Raw genomic sequence first — 13,154 nt, 5'->3', positions numbered from 1 at the left:
AAGCCCCTGGCCTGTACCCTCAGTCTGTATTCCAAAATAGCCTGTATAGTTCTGTGGGTTTGGTTTATTTCTGTTCTATAGGGTATGGCATATTTCATGTGGTACTTACTGTCCAGCCCCAGGTGTTTGTTTTTTTTTTTTCCTTCCAACATGTCTACTTGAGTATAAGTCAAACAGGGGAAAAAACCCAAACAAAGCTCAAACCTCTTACAAGGAATGCGTCAGAGCATCATTAAAGATGCCAAGAATATATACCATCACCTGAAATTTCTGCTTATTAGCCATTCACCTCTGAGAGGAAACTTAATGAAAGTAATACTCCAAGCAGGCTGTAACTAATTTATGAATTTGCTTTAGGTGAACCAGGAGAAAGAGGAGAAAGAGGATTTCCAGGCAGAGGACTGAAAGGTTACCCTGGACCAAGAGGTCTTCCAGGTAAATATAAAGGAGTGAAGATAAAGAAGAGATGAGTAAAAATTTATTCAGAACTGATACCTCAATCTGCCTTGAAAAGAAAAAAGGTGTCCATTAAGCAATAAACTTCCAAATAAGAGTACTTTCTAATTTTTACTTCATAGGTAATGATACAGTCACAAATCAGAATTAAAAGCTCTTTTACTAAAGATCTACCACCCATCTGTCTCAGTGTAGAAAGATTAGGAAAAATGTATACAAAGCATTAAAAAAAAGAGGCAATGACACATACAGATATATAAAATTGCCTCTTTTTTTATATAAGTATATATATATGAGACATAAAACAAACAAGGTCACAAACCCCAGAGTAACTTACTGGCAGCCACAGCAGTCTTCAGAATCTCAATTCGTAATTTAGGACATGCAAAGTACAATTAGTTTTGTAGTAATGAATTGTAGTGTTATGTAACAGTGGTCCAGGAGAGATTCTTCCTGATAAATGCAGCACAACCGGCCTCTAGTGGCCAGTGAATGAAAATAAACATGTTATTTCCATCAGTATCTCTCTGTAACATGTTTCTCTATGTATATAGAGACAGAAACTACCTTCTTTTTGTAAAAAGGAGAAGAAATCAGTTGAGTGCATACTGATAGCTACAGTGTCCGTGAAACTCGGAGTTGTCTTCTTCAGAGATTTGTCATTGGAAGAGGCTTACTAAAATCACTGTATTTCATCCAAGATTTAAAACTAAAGTTAGAATTCTACTCTATACATCTATTTCCCTAACACCTCTGAGTGGAGAATAAAAGCAATTGATATGCCTCTTTCCAGAGCACTGAGATAACTCTGAAGTAGTGAGTAGTGCTACACCTTCATACACAGGGCCAGCAGGGCTGCCTGTGGTGCTGCCATCAGGCACATGGTTTAGCTTTTAATAGCAGCAGAGCCGCTCCAGTACAACTGGGGAAGATTGGGATGGAAATGTCATTGCTGTAGCTCTGTAAACACAGCCTGGTTGCTTATTAGAGGAAAACTGTCCCTCTAAGGAGGTACCTCTTTGAGGAATCCACCAAGAGCAGTAAAAAGCCATTGTTTACAGTTTTTAAGAACAGGATGCTCAGTAAAGCTACATGTGTGCTAATCAAGTCACATGCTGCCAGATTTTAGACCTGCATCCCCTTTTCCAGGTGAACCAGGCAAACCCAGCTACGGCAGTGAGGGCCGTGATGGTCAACGAGGTCTCCCTGGGGTGGCCGGTCAGCCTGGGGTTCCTGGTCCTCCTGGCCCCCCTGGCCCTCCTGGGTACTGCGAGCCATCGTCTTGCAGAATGGAGGCTGGACAGAGAGTTGGTAAGAACATGAAAGGGCCATGAATGGGCAATGCAAGTGCCGTGAAGAGTCGGCATTAATTTACTTCCTGCACAGACAGCTGAGAAAAAATAAGGAATGAAGGAGAAATACAAACAAGGAGAAACTTCTCACCCAAGGTTTCAGTAAGGCATTTTTAACACAGTGGTTGTACGTTCTTTCTAAAGTGTACTTGGCAACACAAGCTGGAACAATGGTGCTTACAGAAATACACAGGTGCTGCCTTCTGGCTCTTTCTCCCTTTGAGGGGGGTAAAAAAGGCACCTGTCTTTTTTTTTTTTCTAAATAAAGAGTTTCTGTGATTTCTCCTCCTCCCCTACTTAATTCCTATGTATGATATACAGTGAAATAACATGTCTTCAGCCATCAAATAAAAAAGAAACAGTTTATTTACTTCACTTGTAGCTATTCTTTTATGCTTATAAAATAAATTCCAGGGCCCTCTGAAGCAAATTCCATCACTTCATGCACAGTCATTTCATTGTATGTATGTGCCGTACAGGACACATGCTCAGCCTCCCTCAGCTCTGCAGTTCAATTGCAGAAACACAGCTGGGAGGCTGTTCTTATGAAAACCTGCCACCCTGACACCTTTTATGCTGTAAATCTCTGTAAAAGCAGGATCACTGGGTTCTCAGGAATAAGCCACGTGGAATAACCTCTTCATATTCCACTCCAGTCTGTGTTGCCTTCGTAATTTTGTAAGAAGCCTATTCCAGCTTGCCTCCTTCTCTGTGAATTTAAAATAAAAGGCTAGAAGCCACTGTCACGGGAATTTTAAGTCCCAGAAATATAAAAGTTCATAGTAGAGATTACAGATTTTGAAGTAACATCTGTGGTTGTTCAAAAAAATAATAAATAATGTTTTAACACTCTCTGTGGTTTTTGTATGTATGATTACATTCAATACTGATAAACAGAACAGCTAGAAGGCAGCCATTAGACAGCCCAAGTTACCTTTTGGATAAACTCAGTTTTTAGAGGAAAATGTGCATTGTGGATATTTTGTTTCTCTCTGTATAAATTAAACTATTTGTGGTTTTCATTTTACCTCCTCTGAAGTGTATTCTCTCTCAAAGACAACAATGAAACTGTCCTATGATGTTTCCTGTCATTTTGCTATTAGTCATCCAATTTTCAAGTAACAAACTTTGGCACACTTGCTTTAAGCACTGATTTTTCTCCCAGCCTTTAATTGTCTGTTTATGTTCAAAATCGTTGACTTGTACATCCTGTGAGAATATAATGAAATAACATGATCAATTGAGCTATGCATTTTGCATGTAACATATGAGACAACCCTAAAGGGAAAGCTACTGGTAGAATATATACTCTTAAAAGGAGTTACTGAAAACCACCATAGATAAACTTTCCCCAAACCAAACCTGACACTCTAGCTGCATCTGAGAGCCACCTAAATAGAAATCACTTGCAAGAAAAATGTCTGATAAAGCTGCCTACTAAAAGAAATACTTGCACATTTGTTAGAGACTTTTGAGAGAGAGTTAAATGGGATTAATTCTGATAATCTCTTTATGTCCCTTGCAGAGGCCAGTATTTTAAATAATATAATATAAAAGAGGTCAAATCTTTACAAGTAAGTCTTACCTACAAGTGTCTGCTGCTCTCTGTTCAGTTCCACAGAAGCAGCACTGGGTGAGATTTCAAGGAATGATGGGGAAAAAAAATAGGCATATAGGCCACCCTTCCCAGAGAGTCTGGGCAAAGCCTGGGACAGAATGGTTTTCCTTCACCTCCACTTTAGCCAGACTCTCATAACTGACAAAGAAGTCATCAGAATAGATGACTGCAAAGAATTTCACTTTTAAGAAACAAATCCAGACAACTGCGTACAAGGTGATTAACATGTTCACACATAAGGATATTGTCTAAAGTCTCAGAATTAAGTCACTTTTTACTGATTTAGTAGTGCAACAAATAGACTGTTAGTGGTAATAACAAACTGCAGTTTCACCAGCAAACTTTTATTTTGACTATAAAGTGTGTAAAACTCTTAAAAGAAAAAAACCCACCTGATAACAGAATGAAAATATTATTTTTCATATGTAATGCATAAACATAATGACTCAAAACCCCCCCTTAAATACAAATGTGAAGTGCTTTAAAAAATATAGTCTGAAAAATGCATAAAATTCCACAATGGAAAGACACTCATGTAGGAGAAAAAACATTCATATGTAAAAACCAAATCAGAACTATTACAATCAAACAAATTCAACACTAAGGTCAATTCGATGCAGAATCTAAGTGGATAGATTAAGACTGTGACACATTCTGCCTTCAAGCTGACACACAGCTTTTAAAATGCAGACCTGCAGAATAAATCCTCAGGCCCACTGTAAGTCATTATGGGACATGTTGGTTAATCTAAGTATTTCCCAATTCCAAAACGTGTGAAAGAGTGGCAAAATTTTATCTGAAGAATGTTAGACTGTATGCCAAAAAATACCAGGAACTGCATTTTTAGTAACAGCACCTTCAAGTAAATAAAGTTTTGGAATATAAAGACAGGGTTATGAATTTAAAAGAAAGGTGTATCAACTATGGTGATACAGAAAAAAAACTAGTTCTAAATTAAATAAATATATTCAGAAAGCCCAAAGCAAAGAGACTGAGAGGTTTCAACAAGCCACTGAGAGCATGCTGCCCATTCTAACCAGATGCTCCTGGAATCCCGGGAAAGTCCTGGGTAAATATTGTTCTCTTTCCCTTCTGTTTCAATATCATAAAATGCTATGAGAGTTCTTGAACTAAAAACTAATGAAAATCACTTTTACCTATCAGGATCTCTGCTGCCACTCCTAATTCTGGAGGTTTAACTACACTGTGATAAATACATTTTTTAGCTCCCCAGTTACTGGACTTAAGTGTAGGCAGGAACCAAGAGAAAAATGTTTAATTGTCCTCAAAATTATAATCAATTGTTCACAATCCAATCTGGCATTTTAAAATATTGACTGCAATGCTTTCCCTACTAGGCTACTAATAAGTATTAGTAACACTGCTGCTGAATACTGTAATAAAATTCATATAGGTTATACATCTATAGTTCATATATATAGAGAGAGTTTATACATAAGTTTTCTGTCACAGCCAGTACTGGGTTCAAGCAACTTGGTATGAACTGCTACCAAAAAACTTGTGCGTATTTCACAAAGGCCAAAGGAGCTCTAGAGCACAATTAAGCGGCCCCCCCCAGATGAGGCAAGAAAGCAAGGCTGGGGAGGATCACGCTCGATTTTGCTTCCCTGAATATCCTAGGCATGATCTGGGTTTTACCCAGAGCCAAACACAGATCTACAACCAAATTTGCTCTTCCTTCAAAAAGGGCAAGTGTCAACAGATGGTACTTTCAAGGTTACTTGAAGGACAGAGGGAACAAGAAACAGTCTCTTAGTTTTAGAGACGTGTTGGTTCCTCCTAGCCGAGCACAGCAGTTGTGCTCCATGTACAAACACATGCTGCATTTTGCAAATGTTTTTAAATTGCTTAGATAATTGGGTGGAATGCATTTGCTTGACCTGCTCATCATAGTATCATTTGGCGATGCAGTCTTTGTTTCCTTTATACTTAAAATGCAGTCACTGCATCTCCTCTGCTTATGGGCACTAGTAAAGAAAGAAGAAATGTCTTTATTTTGTAGGGCATGTTACTTCTACCTGATTTGTTACAGCTTCAGTTTTATTTCTTTCCTCTCAGTCTTTTGTTTTACTGTTCTGTTTTGCTTGCTGTGTATGCATTCAAAAGGACTAGTAAAACTGGCAGCTTCAGAGGCAAGTTTGCTGAAGCCACTATGAAATATGAAGAAAGAAAATCAAGTTAGTGGTCAAAATATTACCCAGCATCCTTTAAAATTCCATTTACATAGGAGTTATCTTTTTTCTCCTGGGAGAGTTAGGCAGCAAGACAGCAATGGAAATACCTAAAGTTACCTGAAATTAAACACTTCAGTGAATCAGTTGCTTGAATAAAAGTGATTATTTTATATTCAGACAGGAAAGTTATCTGCATCCGATTCAGAGATTATATTAACTTCCATAATTTTGTTTTTTATATATATATGGTATTTTTTTTTTTTTTTTTTTTTTTTTTTTTCCCTCCAGACTGTGGAGGAAAAGTTTCAAGAAAAAAATAAAAGCAGGTTTCACCGATCCATAGGAAGCACAAGCCTGACCTCGGTGTGGTCAGGCAAACTCCCCCCTGAATTCAGCCAGCCCCAGGTGCTGAATGCTCCCCAGGGCTCGCTGCAGTAGCTTTGTGCCTCTCCTGTCTCTTGTTTACAGTTGCATCCTCACTCTGTGATTTAACACAGAAGGAAAGGTTGTCATTTCTGACAGAACCACATACAGAAAGTACGTGAAACACCTTCATTTCTGTCCAGAATCCTATTTCAGATGTGAATGGCCACATTATAATGTAAAAAGCAATTTTCTATCCACTTAATACATTTCCATTGAACTGAACCTTCAGTGTTGCAAACCAAAAATATAATGAAGGAAAGAAGCAACCTGTTGGCACATACTGTGATTCAGTCAGTGACAAACTGCATATCACTCAGAAATTGAAGAAAATTATAAAATAAGGTATGTCATTGACAATCTTTCAAATATGTTGACGAGACAATATATTTACATCAAAACTGAAGTAATTAAACGCATTCATATTTGTAGAACAACACACTTGGAAATAAAACTGCTAGAAGACATGTAGACTACATTCTTTTTACCTACAAACTGATTTTGGTCTAGAATCTGTAATGTTTGTTAGCAATTAATATTTGAAAATCACATTTCCCTAAAGTATTGTGAAGCTTGAGTTTTCCACTTAACACCAGCCAAAGCAAGGTCATGGTTAAACTTGTTCTCCATGGCCTACACTCACCTACGTGTATGGAGATGGATTTAAACATCCATCCAGCACAATCTACTCATAGTGGACATAACAAATTTCAAGGAGAATCTGTATGACTCGGTACATCCAGAATCTCACAAAAACACAACCACCCACCCCCCTAACCCAAGACTGTTTTGATTCCTGAGATACTTCTCATGTTCTAACATGTCATGTTAGAGCAGCAGTTCTATTTCACTGGTAAAATGCAAGGTTATGAGCTGGCTTTACATACTATATTTGGAGAAACAAGTTTATAAAATGCTAGTTTAGCCTGTGGGGTTTTTACAAGACTTTTATGTAAACATCACAGAAAAGTAAAAAATTGAGCGTACACCAACATGAAAAAAAGTATTTTACCCTTGTGAAAAAGAAGCAGTGTCAAAGTATTTTGTGTGATTATTCATTAATTTAAAAAATATGCATATTTAACAAAGCTGTGCATATCTATCAACTGTCATAATGTACAATCATAAAACTAAGAAAGGATGGATGATACAATCAATCCTGTTTCGATATCACAGTGCTCTTTTAGCATTGAAACCAAATCCAGTTTAAGACAAAAATATTGGTTCTTAAAACATTACTAGGCTGCACTGCTACTTGATTGTATGAAGTATGGTGGTGTAATTTTTATTAACCATAGCAGAATCCCTGCTCCGCTAGAGACAATTATCATTACAGTGAACGTAATTGATGCCTGAACGTGGGATGTCCCACTATGGCATATTCTTCTGTAACATGTACATATACAAACCACAAATAAAATCTAAGCAATATTACCTGAAAATAATTGTCCAAGAAAGGCAGTATTTCTGCAAATACTACCATGCAAAACGAAATGGATTTTAAAAAAAAAAAAAAAAAGGTCAGGCTCAAGAACAAAATCAGAACGACTGACTCTTGCGCTGTGAATCTACGCAGCACTGGGTCATTTCTTGGACTGCTCAGCGAATTCAGCCTGGGCTCTCTGCTTTGGACTGAACAGACGTTTTGAACTCCACCGTGTGGACAAAAGGAGGTATGCTGCAGTCTCAGAAAAGTTCCCCTCTCAAGTTTATTACTTCAGGCAAACTGAGTAGTTCTGTACATAGCTAATTTGAAGCAAATCCCAACATGTTCTTAGATTATAATGCAGCTTGCCATAAAATACAGTAGTCTGACCCTGAACTAGGACAAAGTCTAGACAGCTTTAAAAAAGCTTTAAAGCATCTTGTCAAAGGTATTTCAGTTCAAAGTCCTGTTGCACATAAAACATTCCCAAATCAGAAACATATCTTCTGCTACTGGAAAAAAAATAATTCTCTGTGTTTAGTCCCTTGCAATGCTTACTGCAGCACAGACTGCTCAAAACAGGTACGAAATCGCTAAAGCAAATCACAAAGCAGATTAGAACCCCTCTGCCCTTCCTGGCCCCCTTCCCAAAACCCAAGACAACACTAGTCTGAAACTGCAAAGAAATTTCAGGGGCCAAAAAAAAAACCCCACCCCATGCAGAAGCATGTTTCCAGGTACATTCTGCTTTCAATTCTAAAAATGTAGAGTAGAAGCAACCCAGTGTGAAGTTAAACTGGGATTAACTCTGTTCTACCCCAGTGAAGAACATGGCATCTTAAAAAAGGTACTGAGATAGCTCATATAACAAAATACCCATTTTCTCATATGAGAAAATTAAAATGGGTTTTTAGCAAAATATAAAATAATGCAACAAGATAATTACCTAAGTTACCTGCAAATCAATTCAAAGTGTTCAAATACATTTTAAATGACCTTTAGATTTGAGCCTACAAAAAGAAAATGGCATCTGTAGGAAACATAGATGAAAAAATAAACTTCTTCAAATATAAAAAGTGTTCTGCTTTCTAGTAAGTTCAAGTAAATTAACATACAGCAATTGCATCTGGCAAATAACAGATGCTCAGTTTCAGCTAGCTAGAAGTCCCAAAATATACACATACCACTACCGCGGCGCAACAGTCTATGTACAGCCTTCCAGGACGGGGGCTGCTTGGAAACCTCTCGGTCACGTGGATATCCTTTACAATACAGCACCCTTTTCGATATTATCACAGAAAATGAAGTTTAAAATTAACTTAGGACGTAAAAAAATATTCAGATTTTTACATATATTGGAATTACTAAAGAAGTAAGAAGAAATAAATGAAAAAAAAAAATGTTCATGCAAGACACCTGACCAGCAGTTCATTTGACTGAATGGAAAACAGTATGAGCGGCCTGGTCCTCTGCTGGTGTACACAGACATATACATACATTGGTGCAAGGCCCCTGGCTTTACTCGCTGGGCTGTCAGACCTGTCCCCTGGACAGGAGCAGGTGCCTGAGGACAATCGCTGGGTTTCAAGCTGCCTCACCAGTTCCCAGCGTTGGCACAGCTGTGGTGCTCTGAGGACCAGGTCCGGAAAGGTGGTCAGTACCACAGGGCAAACCAAGACGTGCTTCGTGGGCACAGGAGGTCTGGAACGGGAGCAGCACATTTTGAGCTAAGCACAGGCAGGACCACTTGTTCCAAATACACCTTCATCCCGTTGGGATGGGCACCCACAGCCCGCAGAGCAGAGGACACACTGGCCTGAAAAAGAGGCAGTTACTGCCTCCTGAGGGGACAGCAAGGGACGAGCAGAAAAGGAGGCATCAGGACTGTGGTTCACCCACAGACTTTGACCTGTCTGTCTCCATCCTCATGAGGAACAGATAAAGGACCCTGACACCCTCAAAGGGTCCCTGGCTGCTGGGCATATTACAGCTCACAGATTCCTTTCAGGAGATGGTTTCATGGTAAGTCATGGGTTTTCTGCTGTCCTCCTTCCTGCTACCCTCTCCTGTCCCAGGTGTTTATTCTCAGACCTCCATCTCTGTGTTTACATCTTTCTCGTGCCAATCACCTTCTTCCCTCCAAACATCTAACTGATTAACATGCCAAGTGGGTATGCTTTCCCTCCCAGACAGTGCCTGAAGGCTTGCCTGTGCTCCCCAGCTACCTCGGTTAACTCTTGCACTCATCTTGCTCCTCCGGTCTGGGTGCAAGTGCTAGGAACTCTATTCAGAACAAATGCCAATGTGTTTCTTTTTAAAAAGACTCCCACCAGTCATGCCTGTTTTTAAGCAAACCCCAGACAGAATTCTGGCAGATTTGTGTCTCACAACAGCTCCTCTGGAACCCAGCACTTCCAATTTGGTAATGCCTCCTTGTCCTCTCAGTACTGCTCAAACACGAAGTCACCAAAACCACCTCCCTGCCTGATGTGGGGGAGAATGATTGGCTTCCTAATGATGGGGCAGGAGGCCTCTGTACTGCTTTTGCACTAGGGATTTGTTTTGAGGCTGTGGGTTACAGCTGTCCGTGTTCTCTCAATAGCACCTTCATGTTCTATTGCACTGTAACAAATTCATAAGACTAATCTAGGATCATCTATTTTCATTTTCTTATAATCAGGAGTGAAACTTTGGCCAAGTCTCCTCCCTCCTTTTCAGAATCAGCCTGTGTGATTGATTTTCTCCATCTTTTCTTTTGCACAACCCTTTGAGCTCTGTCACACTTATGCTTTCTTCTGTTTTGTTCTTCATTGACAATGTCTGGTCCTGCAGGATTTACTGAATGTCTGCAAACTGCATGCAGTCATGCTTTCTGTAGTACACCTTTCCAAGGAGGGTTTTGCATTTTTTTCAAATTTCTCTTGAATTCAAATAATTTTTTGCAACCAGTTATTAGGACATGTGAGTTTCTCATTGTACTGTTTCCATGTTCTTCTCAGGCTTATTTTGGCACATCATTATTGCAGGAGGAAGAGGAAAATTGTGCCCCCAGTAAGATTAGAGGCTTGTAAAGTTCCTTCTTTGACTGTCTTACTGTGTATCCACCACTCTTGGCACTAAAGCAAGAGGTTGTTTTTGCAGTAAGCAGATACAATGTCAAAATGGCTTGATTACAGGCAATGATACTACACTTACTAAGTCCATGGAACGGTTAGAAGATGTGCCAGTTCTTAGTTGGGAACATCAACACCAGCCCCGAGAAGTTTAATATCAGGAGTACACATTACCATGACTAAATGAACATAGAAGCCCTCAGTTGGGACAAAATCCAGTCAGGAGAGATGCTTCTCAGGGCTACACCTGATGAATTTCCAGTCAGTCTGAAGCTGAACGTTGGATGGGATTAGAGAGATCATAAACACATCTTAGTTTCCTTCTTCAACAGCTAGGAAGTGACTGAAATGGTGGGTAACGTTTGTGGTGCACAACACAGACCGAGTTCAGAAGGTGTGCCAGAGCATCCTCAAAGGACATGAACGTTTAGTATAAAGAGAGTTCCCAGCGCTCCAGCTCGGGTCTTGCATTCATCATGCATGGGTACACTTTAAAACTTCAGAAATTCACTTTTTCCATTTAAACTTCACCACCAGCAAGAAAAATAAAGCCAGCCTACATACTGAGGCATACTCTTTAAGTTATAATAGAATATTTCTTGTTTGAATAAAGAAACTTATGAAAATTATTTGGGCCTATTCTCTCCTCTAAGTAAAATAAATATGAGAAACATAACACATGGAATGCACTCTAGAAAATATATGTCAACATTTCATAATTAATGACACTGCAAATAACAGAGTAAGGCTCAATTCCGTGCCTTATAAATTATCGACAATGTGCAGTGTCAAGGGAAAAAAAAATGCACCAAATATTTCAAAAATTAAATTAACTTAATGAGAGGAGTGAAAAGTGACTGTGAACCCAAGTGTCTAGGGCAGAGGGCTTTTATTTCCCGCTGGTGCGTGACCGAGTCTGTGATATGTGGTAATAGCAATCTGCTGGATTGCATCTCCCGTTGGGTCCAGGTGGCCCCTGCGGTCCGGGTGAGCCTGGCGTTCCTGGAGGGCCTGGCAGGCCAGCAGCTGGTAAAACAAAGTTAGAATTAGCAGAGTCCTCACCAGAGTGCATGCAGTGCCCCCCGATTCATCTCTAGAGTCAGCGGCACGCCAGCTCAGCGGCGAGAAGGCAGACAGGTCTGACCTCACGCTACAGCCAAGCTCGGGAGGAAAGGCACGGGTGTAAAACTGGTGTGAAACCCAGGAGAAACCCCTGTTAGTTAATAAATAACAATAGCAGAAATAAATCTGCAGACTTGTACCTGCAGGGCCGGGTGGTCCAGGGTTACCAGGCAGTCCAATTCCAGGCTCGCCTCTTTCCCCTTTCTGTCCTCTATAACCTACAGAATAAAGATATGAAAATAAGAGTGTCCCCTTATTACAGACAGTGATCTACCCCATATCTTGTTGACAGGAAATTATCAACATAAATGTAATTGGGAAAACACATGCTGACTTCTTTTTCTGAGACTGGCATTTTTTCTGAGACAGCTCTTAGGTTTCTAAGTCCCTTCTGCAAAATATGAGCATTTCTAGCAGTAACCATTGCCTCATCTGCCAGAGGACTCTTGCTACATTCACGAGTCAGACCCCTTTCCCTGAGATTTTAAATTACTTTCCCGAAGTTCCTCTAATAAAGAACCAAATGCTTATTCTGCTCCAGTGTTACCCATTTGACGATGTGATGTAAAGCACCAACCCAAAGGTCACCTGGAGTGTGACCAGCCCTTCTCTGATAGCCCACAAACTAAGTGAGACTTTGCCCTCTTTGCTCTACATAAAACTTTAAGTTTGCACTTTTGAGACCGTAAACCGGTAGTTGTATGCTTAGATATTCCCCTGTATGTGAGAGAAGACCTGTTTCCCCTCCAGCATTACACAGCTGCCCTCATGTGGAATTAAGCGTCTTTATTGCTTGTGCAGATTTCGGGTTCTAGCATGCAAGGCCTACTTGGAGCCAAGTGGCTGTATATTGTCAACAAGGTGTGACTACTAATTATAGTTTGAATATCTGTGTCCATTTTCTTCATAGGCCAAAGCTTTGTATTTATCTAAATAGCTTCCATCTTCTCAGGTGCTGCAACTCATACCCAACCTCTGTTGCTTTTTCCCTGAACTGTTTTTAAAAAGTTTTATGAGTTGGAAACACTCTGTGCATCCTCGTGGCTATTGGTATAACATTTTGCTTAACATTTCAAGTTAAGAATCCATCTACAAATATACCTTTTCTCTTTAGACAATGTAATTTATGTAGAACAGGGGATGAAGGCATTTTTAAAGGAACAAGTGTGAAACCTGCCCCAACCCCTTACTTTAAAAGGGATTATAAGGAAACCCTCTTCCCTCCCCAACACCTCAGATGTTGGCTTGTAAAGTGACATATGTTGCAGATTAATTTGGCAACTTCTGGTCACATTTAGAATGAAATTTGTTCTGCATCAGGGACCAGTATATTTCTAGTGTTGTGTATGCCATATAATAAACTTCATCTTGTGAAGAGCTGTAACTTAATTTGAATTAAGAGAATTGTCACGGCTGACCAGTCAGCATAGTGGTATCAATCCATCTGAT

General features: G+C 39.6%; 2 protein-coding genes across 8 annotated transcripts in view; one reads left to right on the top strand and one right to left on the bottom strand.

Moving 5' to 3' along the window:
- COL9A1 (collagen type IX alpha 1 chain) overlaps window positions 1-2,129 on the top strand; it is a 70,217-nt gene extending 68,088 nt beyond the window's left edge. Inside the window, exons 37-38 of the mRNA XM_026846129.1 lie at window positions 358-435; window positions 1,606-2,129. Of these exons, the coding sequence (XP_026701930.1) occupies window positions 358-435; window positions 1,606-1,790 (263 nt within the window). The 3' untranslated portion in view covers window positions 1,791-2,129. The remainder of the gene's footprint in view (window positions 1-357; window positions 436-1,605) is intronic.
- Window positions 2,130-8,755: 6,626 nt separating this feature from the next.
- The window catches only part of COL19A1 (collagen type XIX alpha 1 chain), a 205,037-nt gene continuing 200,638 nt past the window's right edge, over window positions 8,756-13,154 (bottom strand). For all 7 annotated transcript variants that reach the window (XM_026846123.1, XM_026846122.1, XM_026846121.1 and 4 more), the window contains 2 exons: window positions 11,846-11,923; window positions 8,756-11,609 (listed from right to left, as the gene is read on the bottom strand). In XM_026846123.1, coding sequence (XP_026701924.1) covers window positions 11,473-11,609; window positions 11,846-11,923 — 215 coding nt within the window. In that variant the 3' untranslated portion in view covers window positions 8,756-11,472. The remainder of the gene's footprint in view (window positions 11,610-11,845; window positions 11,924-13,154) is intronic.

This window comes from Athene cunicularia (assembly GCF_003259725.1).
Source record: "Athene cunicularia isolate RWA chromosome 3 unlocalized genomic scaffold, athCun1 chr3_part1, whole genome shotgun sequence".
NCBI lineage: Eukaryota > Metazoa > Chordata > Aves > Strigiformes > Strigidae > Athene > Athene cunicularia.
The sequence above is the reverse complement of the archived record's forward strand: the minus strand, read 5'-3'. Positions and strand labels throughout refer to the sequence as shown.